Here is an 18,080-nt window from a genome sequence, read left to right as displayed (position 1 = left end):
TGTTCTTTCTAAAATCATAAAGGGCATTAATCAGTTAAACAATGAACCCACTCAAGTAAGTGCCAATTCCTAACAAATAGTCAATTCAAACTATATATTCTTTAGAATAATTGTCCAACATGTTAAAATGGAAAGATAGTGTCTAGTTAAGAATGATATCTGGATGAGTAATGAGATTGAAGGTCACTGGTTGGTGATGCAAAAGATCATGAGGTCAGGGTCATTACACGGTTCACAATGTGAAAACCAGTACTAACTCACAGAACAAGATCAAATGAGTCCCATTTAGTATAGGAGGAAAAACTAAAACACATACAGAAGGTTATTTAAATGAAAAATGTATACAATAATGTTTTGAGATTCGAAACTTTGAAAAAACTTCTAGCTGCAATTTTATTGAAAAATTACTGGGACTCAAACTCTTGATCAAGTTAAAAAAGGTCGACAGACTAATTCCTCTTCAATACACGAAGTGAGCCAGGCAACAGAATATTAAAGGCGATTATCATGTTTTTTATTTTGAACAGAAGTCAGCCATTATTACGATGATGTATATATATATATAGTGTACTGCTTTAATTCAATAGCCATTGAACTGCTGTCAGACAAGATTGAGAACATTTTATCATAAAAACCTATACCAAATTAAAGGGTCAGTGAAAATATCAGGAAGCCATCAATGATATATCAAATGATTTTCAAAGGATTTCCACTATGATTACTGAACAGTAATACATATGGTCAGATATGTTTGAAACACGATATTGCAGGTGTGCAGTGAGAGTGACTTACCCTGTTATATGTCCTTGTGTGTAGATGCATGTGAAAGTCCATGTTATAGAGAACATATTAAAAAGAGCACTTTTAAAATTCCTTGTATGGATTTCAGAGATGTCTATGGGATGAAGATTTTGAGGATCAAATTTTAAAACATGAAGTGCAAACTCACTGACAGACCTTTTTTTTTTCTATCCGCATTGAGTGCAGTAGTAGTTTAATTGTCCTCTGAAGAGATACATGTAAATAAAAAGATGAAATTACTTAATAAAAACATGTATGGAAAATTTCACAGTCATCAATTTCAAATGGCACAAAACACCATTCTTTAACATTGAGATTCAGTATGCCTTTAAATCAATCAACCTTTTTGATGGAGTGAGTGGAATTCTATTAACCTTTGACCTTGTGTTCCCATTGTGCCTCCCTCCTTTTCACCTGATTAAGGTGCCCTTTTTGTGATATGAGCAATATTTATTCACCATTGGTCCACAGTGATAATTTTCAATAGGAGGTTTATTATTGTTGTGATCTGATTAAATCGACAGTGCTACTTTGTGAATCGCCCCAACTCTCCCTATCCATCCCAAAAACAGCCTTTAAGTACCACGAAGACTTAAAACCTCTTTGCCAGAGTGATTTCATTGTACAACAGGTGGAATGGTGGTTGCATTTGTTACATTGGAGAAAAATTCCTAGCAGATGAACAATTTAATTAACTTAAAATATTTTTCTTGAAAAACAGCTTTAAGGGAACATGTAGGATTTCGGGTTTTAAAGATACTAAAGATTGGAGATTAATAATTGGGAGAAAGGATTCCGACTGATTACAAAGGGATTGTGATACGAGGTTTATTACACAGAAGCTGTGGGACCCCTGTGTTAACCTGTCTGGATTTTATGAATCGTTGGATAACTTAAAAATTTTATCAGTGGAGATATCATTAACAGGTAGCTTTTACTTGTTTTCAACCGTGGGTACTTATTTACCTTTTGATATAAAGCAGAAAATCTTCTCTGAATTTTATTTTATCATAGAATTTAATGTGTGTTAATGTTAAGCTTATAGAAATACATCAAAGAAACTTCTTTTTAGTATCCAGTAATAGTTCAATGTAGGCAATAAGAGTCCGGAGAAAAAAACAATGGAAATCTATAGTCAGCTGTTACATGGTAAAGACAGATGAGTAAGGATCGACCAGCCACTGGAGTTTATACCAGTTTGTCTGTTTGTAAGACTGGATACAATATTTCTGTGTTGCATCATTTATTATAAAGTGTTTGGTTTTTTCTGGAGCTCTAGGGAGAATTCTGTATAAGTAGGGGATCAATCATTGCTTTAATCTAGGCATTAAGTTACAGATCAGATGATCATTGTGCACAAGCTATTCTGGTCGGGTTCTACTAGGTACATAGAATTCATGCATTTTACTTATGTTTCATCATCGGTTGGGTTGGAAGGGAAAGAATTTTAAACGTTTGATGGATCGCCCACTGGAGAAGCTTTAGTCAATGATCTATTACCGCAGCATATGAATTGTGTTAACACACCTTTATGAAAATTCAGATTTGAATCCAAATGGGTTTTTGAGAATGTAATTACAAGTAGTCACATTGCCAATACAAGTTGTACCTTGGCTTTTGAACCTTCAGTTTAAGGTTAAGTAAACAGGTGTTGGATTGTATTTTCCCAGGGAATTTTAAAGGTTATATCATAGAAGTGAGCTTCAGTTCATCATGGAATATAATTCACCTTTGGTCAAACAAAACCGTCTTCAAATCTTCAAAGGAGTCAAAAGATCAGTGACTTTTTCTATGGGACAGAATTTCACCAATAAGCCTGTGGTCAAACGTAGAGGTAAGTCGATATTAATGTGTAATTAAGTTTGCTTCTGTCTTCCATTAACACAGATGGCAAATTAATTTTTGAAATTATGTACTGCTATAACAACAGAATAATGATAGGGCTTTGGTGATACAGCACTGTGTCATTTGAGTTTAGATTATTTGGGGGAAGATTGGTTAAATAGGCAGAAAATTAGTTTTTTGTATAATTTCTTTTCATTCTCTAAATTCATTTATCATACAAAATACACTGGATCAGAATAATTATTTCATTTGCATATTCATGAATATAAACACAATCTGTAAAATACTTACAAAGCATGATTTGATGAAAATATAAAATGAGAAAGAAATTGGTGCAAAATCTAACTGACACACTGAATGATTACTAAGGTTCATGCAACAGTGTTTTTTTCCTGCTTGTTCATAATTGATAATGACATTTAGCATCCACGTTTCTTTGCATTTGATATTTCAAATGGTGAAAAAATATTTATGATGCATGGTCACAGATGAATTTTGGGTGGACAGTTGATCACTGTTGAAAGAATTCTTATATCTAGGTCAAAGTGATAATGAAAATGATTTTTATAATGTCGGTTTCTGTCTCCCGATTGATTTATTTCCACTTGACTTAAATACTGTAATCTATGACGATATACAAGTGATCAAGCTTAATATCAGTAAATCATTTGACAGTTTGACTTTTGGCTGTTTGTCTTCATTTGAGAAATAAATTTCATGTTTGAAAATATGTGAGGGCATGAGCTGCAATGCCTCCTGCTGGCATACTTCATGAAGCGCAGCATACTTCATGAAGCCCGGCATACTTCATGAAGCGCGTTAACGCTTCATGAAATTTACGCCGGTGTGAAGTGTTGGAGTTCATACCTCATGTATTTTCAAAGCTTCAATCTGTTTTTTATATTTGCATTCTTCTTTTATTTCTGTTGGAATTCCCAGTCCCTTACTATATGTACTATATTTATCAAGATTCATATGCACATTGTTCACATACGCATTACAATTAGTAAAGATATCGAAGGCAAAGTCATTGGAAATGTAAATATATGATGATAACACAATGACTTGGATTAAAGAAATATGACTATTTCTGTTAGGTTATATTTTGACAAGCAAATTTAAAGTATTCTTATCCCAGTAATATATGATTCAAATTCAAACCAAAAAGTCTTTGAAACTGTACAGTATAATTGTGAAGAGTTATTTCCCTTTTATAAAATATCCTTTGAATTTTGCAGGAAATGAAGACAAGAAAGTTGCTAGACATGCCAGTTTCCTGGGAATAGGCCGCTCAAAAGGTAATTATGTTTCAGATTAATACGTAACTTTTTTGAGGTTGATGATTGATTGATTGATTGAATATTGTTTAACGTCCCTCTCAAGAATATTTCACTCATATGGAGACGTCACCACTGTCGGTGAAGGGCTGCAAAATTTCGGCCTATGCTCGATGCTTATGGCCTTTGAGCAGGGAGGGATCTTTATTGTGCCACACCTGCTGTGACACGGGACCTCGGTTTTTGCAGTCTCATTCGAAGGACCGCCCCATTTAGTTGCCTTCTACGATAAGCAAGGGGTACTGAGGACCTATTCTAACCCGGATCCTCACGGGATTTGAGGTGGATGTGGAGATTTGTAAAGCAGTAAGTCTTGTAACGTGAAGCGGTCACCCAGCCATGTGTTGATCACGCTTGCCATTGCTTAACTTGCATGATCAAGAGAGAGACTCTACCACATCACTAGTAAAGCTAGCTCACTAGCGAGGCAGTATAAGTTCCCTCTTATACTGACCACTACGGTCTTATTGGGTGTTTCTTGGACTTAATGTCTTATTAAGAAATAAATAACGCATGTCTTGAAGTTTGCTGGCATGAAGTGTCATATACCCTCATGTATTTTCAATGCTGAAATTTATTCCTTATATTTACATCCTACTTTCATTTCTGTCAAAATTTCTAGATGTCAAAAAATAGACATACTTACACGCATGTATATTCATCGAGACTCACACGTGCAGTGTTCACAACTGCAATGCATTCACGAGGAAATGCATGGCTATCATTACCATTCATGAGGAAATGCATGGCTATCATTACCATTCATGAGGAAATGCATGGCTGTCATTACCATTCACGAGGAAATGCATGGCTATCATTACCATTCACGAGGAAATGGCTATCATTACCATTCATGAGGAAATGCATGGCTATCATTACCATTTGTTTGGAGATATCAAAGGCAAAAACATTGGAAATATAAATATATACTGTAAAGGGCTTTAATTTCACTGGGCTAAAATTTCGTAATTTTTATGGTTCAGTATTTCACGATGGTTTAAATTTCTCGGATAAACCCCTACAAATGAAGAATTCATACCCTCATATACTTTGAATAACACTTTGCGATGGTTTTATTTTCACATTCGTTAATATAATCGCGAATATAGTGAAAATGAAACCCAAGTGAATATTCCCCCTTTTACAGTAAAAAGATCAATAATAATTGTATCCAGAGATCGGGTCCATACATCTCTTAAGATACATTTCACGAGACTTTATTTCCGTGATCATGTCTTGTCATTTTTATCAGGAAGACATAAAATTCTGTGAACATTCAATAAGTTTGTCATTGTAAATGTATACAAAATTATTCACAGGGATCTTATTTGATAAATTCTCTTGAGTATAAAGTGAACATATACATTGCATGTTATGTATTACATACTGCTAAGAAAGAAGTGAAGACCTTTAATTTCTTTGTTTTGTTGTATTGTACATTGTATGTGAGATATACTGCAGATACGTGGGATGCTAATTAACTCAGATTTTTGGAATCTTGAAACATTTGAATAAACTTAGAAATTTTTTAAAAAGAAAGATTTAATTATTTTTGTGTTCAGACTTCATCTTAGCTCATCCAGGAAGCTCTAATAGTAAATTTCACAGAAACTGGGGCAAGCACTTTAGTGTTTATAAATTTCAAAACAACATACTAGTTTTTATGTACAAAATGAAAGAGTTTTGTATACAAATTAAAGAATTGTGCACCCGATAACTGCACACTATAAATGAGATTTTAATCTATGCAAGCTGAATCATTCATTCTCAGACGAAATTTGAATAGTTTAGTACACTGACCTAAGGTTGATTCCCCCCATCCCCCCATCCCCCTTAGAATGTGTGAAATATTTAAATATGCAAAAGAAGAATATAACAGACATGTTCAATCAATATTGTTCCTCTTGACCTTTGTATTGGATGAGACGAGTGGTACTTAAATTGGTTGTGTGAGTGTTATAATGTGATGATATATTGTTATCTTTCAAATTAGAATACCAATCTCTTCTCTAAAGAACTGTCCAAATTAAAAATAGAAAAATTCCCCTATCAGGAAGAATCTGTACTTTCAGGAATCAGACAGAAATAGTTGTGGGGAAGTAGTTTTCACCCCATGAATTGATTTATGTCACAGATTTAACAGTATTGAAATGGTGATTTGTGTTGGATTCTGTAGAGTTTATTGTTACAACATAAAAAGGCATTCTCTCTCTGTTTGGAATTCATGGGTGTTTTAGCAATGTTGTACAAGTATTAAGTTTTTAAAACTGTAGAGAAGACAGAGCAAAGTTTGAAAATTTGTCCTGTGAGAAAGGGTATCGAACTTAATCTTTATCAATTAATCGTTGTCATTTTCGAGTGATTTAATTAATCCTATCCCCTTTGCCCTTCTAAGTTTTTCTCATATGGTCAATTCTTTTCATCTAAGTAAGTCAGCCTCCTTCATTTCTGTCATAATTATGTTTTATAGTGAGGTATAATTGTTGCTAATTTCTGTGTTAATTAACTAATTACAACGGGAACAGCTCATCATTTTTGTAAGGAACTGTCTGAAAACAAACTGACACAGTCTTAAATAAATTAACATAATACAAGTGTATAAAAAATCTGAGACCTTGGTAGATTTACACAGCAAGTTCCAGTGTAAAAGTTGATCCTGATTGGTTTTCTCGCTGCTTTATGTTGGGGTGTGGTGGATAAAAACTCGACAGAAAGGAAGTGCGTGTTCCTGACTTAATTCCATTACTAACACTGCTCTAACTATGCTTTTTGCATTATTTACTCCCAACTTTTTGTAAAGTGATCTCTTTCTTGCTGTTTATCAATTTAATCAGAATAAAAAAGACCTCAGTATTCTTAATCAAAATCATTTAAATGTTGTGGTTTGAAAATACATGACCTCTTTGTTCTAGGTAAGCACAATTTTTTTTAGATCTATTTCTATATTTCTGAAACCAAAGTGTAATGTTACTAAACGTTAGACATTGTCAAGCCCAAGAAGTTATTAATAAATATTAATAAATTAGATGAACAAGAATTTGGAGAGTGAATTTTGCATAGCTGCATATAGCAATGGAGCTGTATGGTAATCAGTAACACCTGGGCAAATGACATAGCAACAGATGTTGTTTTATGACATGTGTGTATTCAATTTGGCATTTGCTGCACAGAGAAAACATTACTACCAGGTAGGGCATTGTATTGTGTGTGATAGTATATACATATGTTGTATACACTTTTGTGTGACAGATGACAAACTGCAAGACAGTTTAATTTTTTATGTTTCATCAGGTACTTAACTTTTGATAGTTAGGACCGAGTAGTCATCAGACACTACTGGAAATAGCTGAAATGTCTATAAACAGATGATATAGATTCGCACATGCCTATAGAACATTGTAGTGTCCCATAAGAGAGGAATTTTTAATGTTTATGTTAGAATGTTAAACAAATCTGAACTAACATGCATGTAGTAAATTGCAGTGTTTAGATGCATGAAAACCATGACAATACCATCAGCCCTGACTAGCTCTGATGAAGTCCCTGTGTCTGTTGTTTTGTGTCTGTTGTGGGGATCCCTGTCACCATGATGAATGTCAAGCCAGACGTGAGGGACAGTTTTATGGCGCAAAATATCTTGTTAGTACATCACTGTAATGCCTTCCTCTACTACTTGTCTGCGATGTTTTACAATCTGAAAACCTGTATCTGCCATTTACTGTTTTATAAACCATTATGCAATTTCATATTAATATATTCATGTCTTCAAATATGCCAGAAATATATAGGGTTAAGGTACATCATTTATCTTGGTCAAACTTTTTCATTAATTTTTTGCAAATGGAATTGCAAGAAGTGTTAATAGAAACTTTTCCACAGAGCATTTGCATGCATGTTCTAATCCATCTTTTGGACATGTGTCCTTGAAACAACAAACCTATCGATATTTTAATCTTTGAACATTTTTGGTTGTGGCAGGACCCTGCCTTTTCTTTCACCTTTTGGCTTACTTTAGAAACTGTTTGACAGTGAGGCATGGGTATGGGTATCATCTTAGTTGACAAATTGTTCATTGATTCTGCAGAATTCTGCTGGGGGTTGATGACCAGTTGTGGCATGGTCTTCTGCTTCAGTAGGCTGTCTGCAATAAATGCTGACACTTGCTTCCATTGGTGGTTGATAGACCATACAGTTTACATAAGATGAGATATTGTTTGTTTTGGAATCCAGTATCTAAATTGTTCTGCATATTCTCAGATCATTCACTGGCATTGGCCAATCATTACTGGATTTTTCCCTTCCTTCATCATTTGATGGTTAGGTATCAAGGTCATTAATCTGTTGTCCAATATTTTGTGTAAATTAATTGTGTCCCAATGGGAGAGCGTTATTAACCTCGGGGGTAACATCAATAATGTACAGTTACAGAGACGATCGACTCTACATGCAGGTGTACAGGAATGATTTATGTAGAATACTGGTTTTGTTTATGTATAATCATGCTCTGACTTTGAATATATATAGATATTATAAATTTAGATACACATTTACTAATATTTCCAATTTCATTTAAAATTCATGCAAACTTGCCATCTAAGTTAATGAAATTCTTATCTGCATGCATAGACAATGTGGAATTCTCGTGGTATTTGTGCATTCTTTTTTGCAAAAACTCTTGCGTGCATAAAATGCAGTGCACTGATAAAATTGAGATCGACGATGTGTATAGTTGTTTTTCCGGAGACAAATTTTGGTCTAAGTGAATAGGATCGCAGGTGTAAAAGGTAAAAAGTTCAATTTGGTTATGAACTGAATTCGGAGCCACAGAGCTAATATTACTTAATAGTGTTATAGATGTTTTTTGTTCGGCTGTCATTCTGAAGAATCCCTGACAGACAATTCAAAAACAGCATGATGGCTATTAGTATTGGATTTTGTTTACCAGTTTTTGTCTGTCATTAACAGGTTGACCAGCAAAGTTTGAACTCCTCGAGTACTTTGTTTGTTGGGTTTAGACTTACACGAAGACAAATTGGTGGCTAAGCTGTCCTAAGTGTAAATACTCTTGCATCATTTTTCAGGTGTAATTGACATTGTCCAAAAGCTGACTGTTTGTTCTTATCACTAAATTGCATGGTCATCCTCTTTGTTTATATTTGGTTCAATAAGCATTGATGGTCTTGTTTTCAAGATAAATTTATCTTTTTATTGGCTTCTAAAAGGGAGATGTTAGGACCCTTGTTTTTCCATAAATAGTAAAGATGAAAGGCGATTTATAGTTTGAATGCTTGGGTGACTGTTGGTTAGGGACATTAAGCTGTCATGGGGTCCTTACTATGACATGGCCAGTCCTCTCTAGAAGCTGCAGCGCATGTAAACCAAAACAATCGTGGAATGCATGTAGGCAATAATTAATGAGAAATGACCTCACTACTTTCGCACATGCAGCCATGTGGGGACAAAAGAAATTGTGGATAAGAGTTGCTTTTGTGGAGTTTGAAAAATACAAGTGCCATAAGATTTGATTGCTTTTAATTGAGACTGGCCATGCGGTTCTTACATATTGGACTGGGTGGAATATCGGAGGAAAACCTCGGAACTCCCAGGCTGATGGATATCTGGAAAAATCGATATGGATCGCAGAAATTTACATGTAGGATATTCTTTACATTATGAAGCATTGGTGAAGAGTTACATGTAATTTCCCTTGGTAAATGCTAAAATGAGAACTTTCTTATAAACATTAGTAATATATTCTTATTGTCTAGCTGGTTAGCTCAGACGGTTAATGGGTGAGGCTCACAATCTGTATAGAATGAGTCCTCCAGGGGTCATGATTTTATTTCTTACGAAATTCTATGGAAATTATATTTTCTTCGCTAAATAAGGTAAACTTTCAAGTTTCTTTTTGTACATGTTCTTCGAGTTTTCAATTCATAAGAATTTTTTCTGGTTTGTTTTACCTTTTTTAAAATAACCAATTAGCAAAATAGAGTTACATTTAATTGCATGTACTCAAATGATGTCAGTCTTTTGGATTTCATTTTTTGATTTTTTTTCATCTTAGTTTTTACTGTGGTGTTGGAGGTCATTTTCCTGCAGACAATGTAATTAAAGATCTGTATCTTGTTGTCTATATACATGTAGGCATGTCATAATGACAACTTGTAATTGTCATAAAAAGTACTTCTCTCAATGACTGACTTCAAAGCAGTTTTATGGCAGATAAAATCTACTGATCACTTGTTTCAATTATAATGTCCTCAGGCTACAGTTGTCATGCAAACGCTAATGCCATTACATCACTCTATTCATAATTACTGTGATGAATTGTCTAGAATGTGTAAAGATTAGGGAAATAATCCAGAGGCCTTGATGACACTCAGAAACTTTGAGCAATTACAGAGTTAAATTCTCAGATTTCTAGTAGGAAGATCTTTATGGGTATGTACATGTATGAATTTGTGCAAAGAGTGTTTGATACAGGAGCAACAGAGGTTTTATAAGCTGAACAACTAAATTATTTGTGCGATGTAATGGACATCTGAAAAATTCTTACTTTGTGATAAGGATAATGTAATTTTTGTGATTTATCTTATCGTATGATACTTTGAACTACATGCATCTTTAATCTAGTCTGAATATTTGTTACGCTGTTTGGATAGTTTAGATTCTTTTTATTCATAATTTAATAACTGTTTCAAATGATGAAAAAATTCTGTTCTTTAACTAAGCTATAAGACACTAGAAGTGCTCTGGTGCTAGAAGTGTTCTTTAACTACGCTATAAGACACTAGAAGTGCCCTGGTGCTCTCGTTGTGTGAATGATGGCATTTTAGGTTTGGATCTGTCAGATGATGGTAAGAAAATAGTCCATCATTTCACTAATTTTCATATACTTTTTGAAATCAACTTGCTGATTTATCTTTCTTTTTATATATAAAATTTTGAATCCTTCTCAGTTGCATTAGGAAAATTTTGGATCCTCATTCTTAGTTGCTTTATGTAAAATATTGGATCCACCTCCTTTGTTGCTCTGTGTAAAATATTGGATCCCCCTCCTTAGTTACATTGTCTAAAATATCGGATCCTCCTCTTTAGTTTACATTGTCTAAAATATCGGATCCTCCTCTTTAGTTTACATTGTCTGAAATATCGGATCCTCCTCTTTAGTTACATTGTGTAAAATATCGGATCCTCCTCTTTAGCTTACATTGTCTAAAATATCGGATCATCCTCTTTAGTTACATTGTGTAAAATATTGGATCCTCCTCCATAGTTGCATTGTGTAACATATTGGATCCTCCTCTTTAGTTGCTCTGTGTAAAATATTGGATCCTCCTCCTTACTTACATTATGTACTGCTATGGCCCTGAATGCTAAACATACATTTATGGTACTTCACCTACAGCTGGCGATGTCTCAATATGAGTGAATAGTCCTTAAAGGAATTAATGTAAAACAAACAACATTATGTAAAATTTTGGATCTGCCTCCCTAGCTGCATTGTGCAAAATATTAACTGCATTACTTAGAAATTAAATTTATGAATTTAGTAAAAATCATATCCTTTTCACAGATTATGTGCATTTAATGCAGTTAACAGTTGATATGCAGATTTTTGTCTTTTAATGTAATATAAAGGACCCTACCCCTTAGATTCATTATTTGTCATTCAATGTGAAATATTGGATCCTCCTCCATAGTTGCATTAACTCAACTTAATCGTCCAAGCACTGTGTGTCAAGGACTGGTGATGTCCCATTAATCTTAGTTTTACTGAAATGGGGGTGAAAGTGGGATTATTTATGATTTGAAGTAAAATTGTTTCAAAAATGAAAGCCATTATCAATTTGCACTACAAATAAATTTTGTAGATTTACTTATTTTTCTGGTTTCAATCTTAGATAATTTTGTTATGGTATAATTAATAGAAATAATGATACAAAGTCCCAGTAACAATCCCTTGATAACCCACTTATTTTCACCTAACATCAAGATGCAGGCAGCCTCTTTTGAAATCTTATTTCAAAATATCAGTTTAGGATGTGTGACTGGCTGTTAGCTCTAGCATCTGGAAAGACGGACAAGGCGGTAAAGTGTGTGTTTTATGGAGATCAGAGGAAATGTCACAAGTTTATAGCTGCTAGGCTGGTATAACTTGCTTGTTGAATGCCCTTGATGTAATATCATTGCAGACTGGCAGGTTTTCCACTATTATTTCTAGACTATTCTAGCCTTCGGAAGTGATCAATTCGGAGTCAAGTGTTGTTTCTGGCTAATTCCACTGAATTGAAAATTTTGGTAATGGATTAGGGCTCAGTATAGTCATGAATGATGTGTGAACTGCTGCGTCTTTTGGAGTGGAATAGTTAGATTTAATGAGCCACGTGTTAAGAGTTTGCATGAAATTGGCTCATGATGTTGTTCTCGATCATTAGACATTACTGGTGAAATAATATTCTTGTTCTAAGGAAGTGTGGCCGTTACAGAGAGAGAAAAATAAATCCATGAGTGCATGGCGGACTATAATCAGGATTTTTTTCTTTTGAGATCTTCCTCCCAGCATTCTGACAGCGAGTGATATTGTTTTTAAAGCTGGAGTAGTACTGAGAGTGGAAGATAATGTGAATATTGATTGTTGATATGTACCGAGTGTCACGCCTCCTCTGATAGCCAGGAACAATGGCAGATTAAAAATTTGTTGTACCTGTGTATTTGTTTATCTTTGGGATCAATCATAGTTTGCATTGTGTGCAGAGGATAGCCTGCTATTGAACTAAATGATGTTAGTCACTCAATCGTCAATCATAAGGTAAGAATGAAAAAAATTTCAGCTGGATCAATACTTACCACGAAGTATTTTGTAATGTGTGTGATGTTAGTAATACCCAATGTGTAGATCCAAGTAAAGGACAGTTTGTGTTTACCATGTAACATACTCCTCCAGTCTCTGATTTCAATGGGTGGAGTTGTGATTGAAGTGAGATTACTATAAAAACCTTTTGTTGATGTACGTAACACATTTTCATGTTTGCTAGTGATGGGGATTTGCTGCTGATGATTTTTGTTATTTCATACCAGAAGGTAAAGAATATATGACTTATTGGATGATATGTACCATATTTACAATGTGCTATATATGAAATATGATGGAATATGGTAATATTGTAATTAACCATCCCACATGTGGGGCTTTGAGATGATGTAATTATCATGCGTAATATAGGAGTCCCACCCTGTTTTTTTTTTTCATTATTCCACATCGATTGAGTTCTGAGACAGTTTAGAGTGGTTTAACTTGATGTAATTTCTCAATTGATGAATTTCATTAACCTAGAAACTCGGTTATGCTTATGGCAAAGACACAGATCTCCATGGTAACTGTTTTTTCATGTTATATGTAGTACAGACTAGGTTTTCTCGAGTCAATGCATCATCGAATTCTGAATAGATTTTGTGGAATGAATCTTATTTCTTGCTACATCCTGGTGTTTGCATAAAATATGATAAACAAGGTTTCCATGCAGCTATCTACTGATATTTGGTCGGGGTTTTTTTGTGATAAGCCTGCAAATTTTTGTAATAAGGCATGTACTGCTGGTTTAAAATTGCAAGTAAATCCTAATGGACTAAGCATTTGTCTGTCTGATATCTTCGTGAGTTCGAGCCCTGCTCGTGCCATGGCCTGTCAAACCTAAGACATTAAAATAGGTAGTGATTGCTCCTTCGCCAAGCGCTCGGCATTTACAAGTGAAAATCACAGGTCTTTCTCGGATATGTCCTTAAAACGGAGGTCACGTGTCACAGCAGGCGTTGGCATGCTAAAGAACCCTCACTGCTACAGACCTGAGCGTTAAGCTTATAGGTCTAACTTTGTAGTACTTCACCTACAGCTGGTGACATCTCAATATGAGTGAAAAATTCTTGGAAGGACGTTAAAAAAAAAATCAATCAATCAATCTTATTAATCTAACATGTGACAAATCTGTTTAAGAATAAATCTTTTTACTACATAGTTAAAGGAATATGTGTGGTCTGACAGAGACTTCTATTGGAAGTCGGGTCAGATTGTCGCTAACAAAAGTTTTTCTTAAGGAAGTCCTCAGACCTTCTGATGCAGGTTAAGTATTTCTTTCATATATTTAACACTTCAAAATTGTGAACAACAGGGGAATTTGAGTTCTGTTATCTGCGAGAAGATACAGAGGAACGGAGATTGTTTAGAGATGTTTATCAGCAGTTTTTGTGACCAAGACCTTGAAGTGGTTTTTATCATGTCCCCTTTTCAATTGATGTTCTGTCTGCTGTTTGTGGTGCAAGGAACTCTAGCTGTTCCTGAATACTGTGTAAGATGTGAAATATGTATGTTGAATTACAGGGATAATCTTGTGGATTATATGGGATTAACCTGGTCACTACAGGTAAAAGTAAACAGTTGGGAGGCTGTACTACTCAGATAGATGTACTCTGTGGTGGTACATGAGAGAGCTGCATCAGCCTCCCTGTCTTCTCATTATCAGTAGCATCAAGCAGATGAGTGTCCGGGGACTTCCATGTCATCATAGAGATAATAGCAGCAGACATGCACATGAATTATTGATTGATTTGTGATGCACTGCCCTAAATGCCTACATACAGTAGGAGCTAAATTGAATATAAATAAAATCATTTCTATGGTCTTCACATTACCACGATAATCTTGATTAAATCAATTAGGAATGAATTCAATTGTAGCTACTGAATCAGAATATAAAGTTTGGTCATCAATACAGTATATGTTTCAATGAAAAATTTATCTGAACCAGAAACAGTGCCCAGAATAGAAAATTTATGACATTTACTAGATTGGCACCACAGAGAAATTTTATCAGACTGGGTTTCATTGGATTTTGTTTGCTTGGATAGGCAGGGATCATGGTTTTCATTCGATGATGTAACTAGATCTTCTGATGAGTAAGTCTTTCTATCTGTTACAGTTCCTATGACCAGAAAAGACCCCTTCCAGTTGGATAATCATGTTCAATTGGAGCACGTCACATGCAACAGTAAATCTACTCCTGTCCTAAGAAGTCATTCGTTTGGGGGCAGTCTGGCCATGAAGGCCCACCATGACATGCAGCATACACCCTCAGGGGCACCTGTCCTAGGGGAGACACTCCGGGCCCGGGGACATTGGACCCTCCATAAAAATCCACCCACCTCCAAGTCAAATGTTGGCATTAACTTCAGGAAGTCACCAAAGATGCCAAAAGTTCCAAGACCGAACCGGACACTTCTGATGTTTGAGAGTGTCAAAAATGGAATAAGGTATGAAGTGAATGCAGAAATGTTTATTTGCTATCATTGCAAGGGTTTTCTAACAGTAAAAATTACCCTTTCCAAATTGAAAGATCGTGTTGTTTCAACATTGAAGTTAAGTGATGAATTGTGTTTCAGTTACTAGGAACAAAACAGATTGGTCTCATTTAAATTTAGAAGTGTATTTCTGCTTTGCAAATATTTGACTGTTGGATTTCCTAATGTCAATGAGCACACATTTTAACATCAAATGGATTATTATTTTTGTGGTAAGAATTTCAGATTGACTCAAATAATAACCACCATATGTTTATGTTACTGGTTCACATATCATCTAAACTTTTATTATCCATGATATTTTCACATTTTCCTGTGAATGTTATGTTGTGTACATGTGAATGAGGGGTGTGTCATGTGTAATTATATAAAAAATTATGACAAAGCCATGATTGTTATTTGAATTTATGTATTTTCCAGTGGTAGGTCTAAAATTTGAAATTTGACAGGAAATGAACGGCATGTTTTGACAATTAGCTGGAGGGAGATGCATAATTAGTAACAGTAAACGGAGCTGGTGTTTTTCTGACCTAACACTGCAACTTGTGTGTATGTTTGAAGTTCATCGGAATGTTGAATATTTGTTGACAAGGGGATAAAAATATACTACCTTTATTTACCTGTAAATGCACAGAAAAGTTCAAGTATATGGACATGATGTTAGATCAAAAACTTCAAAAGTTAAGATGATCGGGAGTGGAAGGGGAGTGCTTGAAATTGGAGAGGGATGTCTGAATAATCACTTTGTCAATCCATCAACTGATTTGGTGGTTTATGGCAGTGGCTAATTTGGTGTGAAATATATACCTGGCTCCTGAGATCTTGACATGAGGGGGTCACGGAAATAGTTTAGATAGCTGTATGTAGTTGTATTGAGCCTGCTCCCCAAGGAATGTTACATACAAGTCAAAGTACCCAGACTTATCAATCGGATATAACAATAAAGAAGATACTGTGTATCATTACTGTGATAATAGTATAGATAATACATCAATCTAATTAAAATTAGATCCTACGATCCGCTCATCTACTATCGCTACACGTATGTAAATACATGTAACATAATACATCCGTCAAGTGAATACCATAGTCATCCCAATAGGCGATATTTATAGTATTATACCATAGTCATCCCAATAAGCGATATTTATAGTATTATAAAAAACTGAAACTAATTGGACTCGTATATATTTTGAATAGGAACAAAGTGTTCTTAGAGAGGATCATTTGATTCACTTTAGGTCAGATTGAGAGAAGTTATTTGTTTGTATTATGTATGTACCAGTATGTGTTTGTGTGTGGGGGGTGGGGGGGGGGGTGGGGGTGTGGCTTTATGGGAGAAGGTGGTTATTTGGACAATTATGGTATACATGTATCTTATGTTCGCCTTTAGTCAGGCATCTTACAGCTCATCAGTGACACAAGGTGACTAAGTCTGTAATCAATGGAACTATGCAAAACCTATATACATATTATATTCATAGTCATTGACCATTTAATACATTAAAAATGTCTCGAAAATTACATTTGAAACTTCTGACTCACGAGAATGTTCTGGCTCGCGTGATCTTCATTTTTGAATGAGCATTAGTCATAGAAAGTAGGAAATAAGATGCTTGTGTAAACATCTTTAGCAGAATGTAGCAGAAAATGTTTCAGTTTTTATTGTCATTATCACCATGTTTTTAAAGAGGCAATTAATGTCACTTTATGGCAGTTTTTACTTCTTTTTAATGGATGTGAGGACATGGTACATGTATTTACTTAAAAGTATTTTATTGTGTTGTGTGTTGAAAAATGACCAAATATATCTTATCACTGTACTGTTAGTTTACAGAATAAATTATAGTATGAAATTTAAAAGATGAAATAAGTCAAAATTCTGTCTTGATTTGGTCATGCTTACTTTTCCAGTAACCTAACCATACAGTCATGAAATGGGCCTTTAAGCAGAATTTATTTTCACAATAAACTGAACTTTTAGGAACTTTAAGAAAAATTGTGTCATATAAAAAGATTTGTTACCTGAAGTCCACTATTACTATTGACTAGTCTGTTTATGACCCCCCCCCCACCCCCCCTTAATTATACCTATATGATGGATAGGCAAATTATAGATAAAATAAATCCAAGTGATTGAAATTCAAATATATCCAAATGATTAAAATTAATAAATCCAAGTAATTGAAATTGATAAACCCAAGTGATTGAAATTAATAAATCCAAGTGATTGAAATTAATAAATCCAAGTGATTGAAATTAATAAATGTGATTGGACCTTGACCCAAAAGTTGCTGTAGATGAAGTTTTTCTTTTTTTCATTTAGGGAGTTTATTCAGGCCACCAGAGATGATATCGAGGCTCTGCACTCTAGGACTGTTGACCAAACCACCACTTCACAAGTAAGCCAATTTGTATTTACATCTGATAAAAAAACCCACTAAATCTATTGCCAAACTTCCTTTCTTACAAACCATGCAGTACTCATGCATGCCTTTTGAGACGTTTTAAAGTTATTTTCCATCTAATGGTATATTGTGATAATGGGGTTGAAATATTCTACAGATTTTTATCAAATTATAATCGTAAATTGTAGTGACTGAAATTCATGTTTGGCATACAGATTGAAATAAACCTCAAGTGATTTAATTCCTGTATGAAGTAAAAAATAAGATTTCATAATTTCACTAAATTTCACTCTGTAGGGAAGGTTAATGGAAACCGATAAGGTAAAATACC

The 18,080-nt window shown here is 34.5% G+C and overlaps 1 protein-coding gene across 4 annotated transcripts in view; it reads left to right on the top strand.

Moving 5' to 3' along the window:
- Positions 1 to 18,080, top strand: part of LOC125683054 (rho family-interacting cell polarization regulator 2-like) — a 35,959-nt gene that overhangs the window by 2,699 nt on the left and 15,180 nt on the right. Inside the window, exons 2-6 of one of the 4 annotated variants that reach the window (XM_048923767.2) lie at positions 2,472 to 2,635; positions 3,885 to 3,944; positions 14,963 to 15,293; positions 17,668 to 17,743; positions 18,047 to 18,070. In XM_048923767.2, coding sequence (XP_048779724.1) covers positions 2,515 to 2,635; positions 3,885 to 3,944; positions 14,963 to 15,293; positions 17,668 to 17,743; positions 18,047 to 18,070 — 612 coding nt within the window. In that variant the 5' untranslated portion in view covers positions 2,472 to 2,514. Of the gene's footprint in view, positions 1 to 2,471; positions 2,636 to 3,884; positions 3,945 to 12,907; positions 13,071 to 14,962; positions 15,294 to 17,667; positions 17,744 to 18,046; positions 18,071 to 18,080 lie in introns of those variants that run through there. The other 3 variants (XM_056142079.1, XM_056142081.1, XM_056142080.1) reach the window with 3 other exon arrangements.

The sequence above is a fragment of the Ostrea edulis genome, chromosome 6 (genome assembly GCF_947568905.1).
Source record: "Ostrea edulis chromosome 6, xbOstEdul1.1, whole genome shotgun sequence".
In the NCBI taxonomy this organism is placed as follows: Eukaryota; Metazoa; Mollusca; class Bivalvia; order Ostreida; family Ostreidae; genus Ostrea; species Ostrea edulis.
The sequence above is the reverse complement of the archived record's forward strand: the minus strand, read 5'-3'. Positions and strand labels throughout refer to the sequence as shown.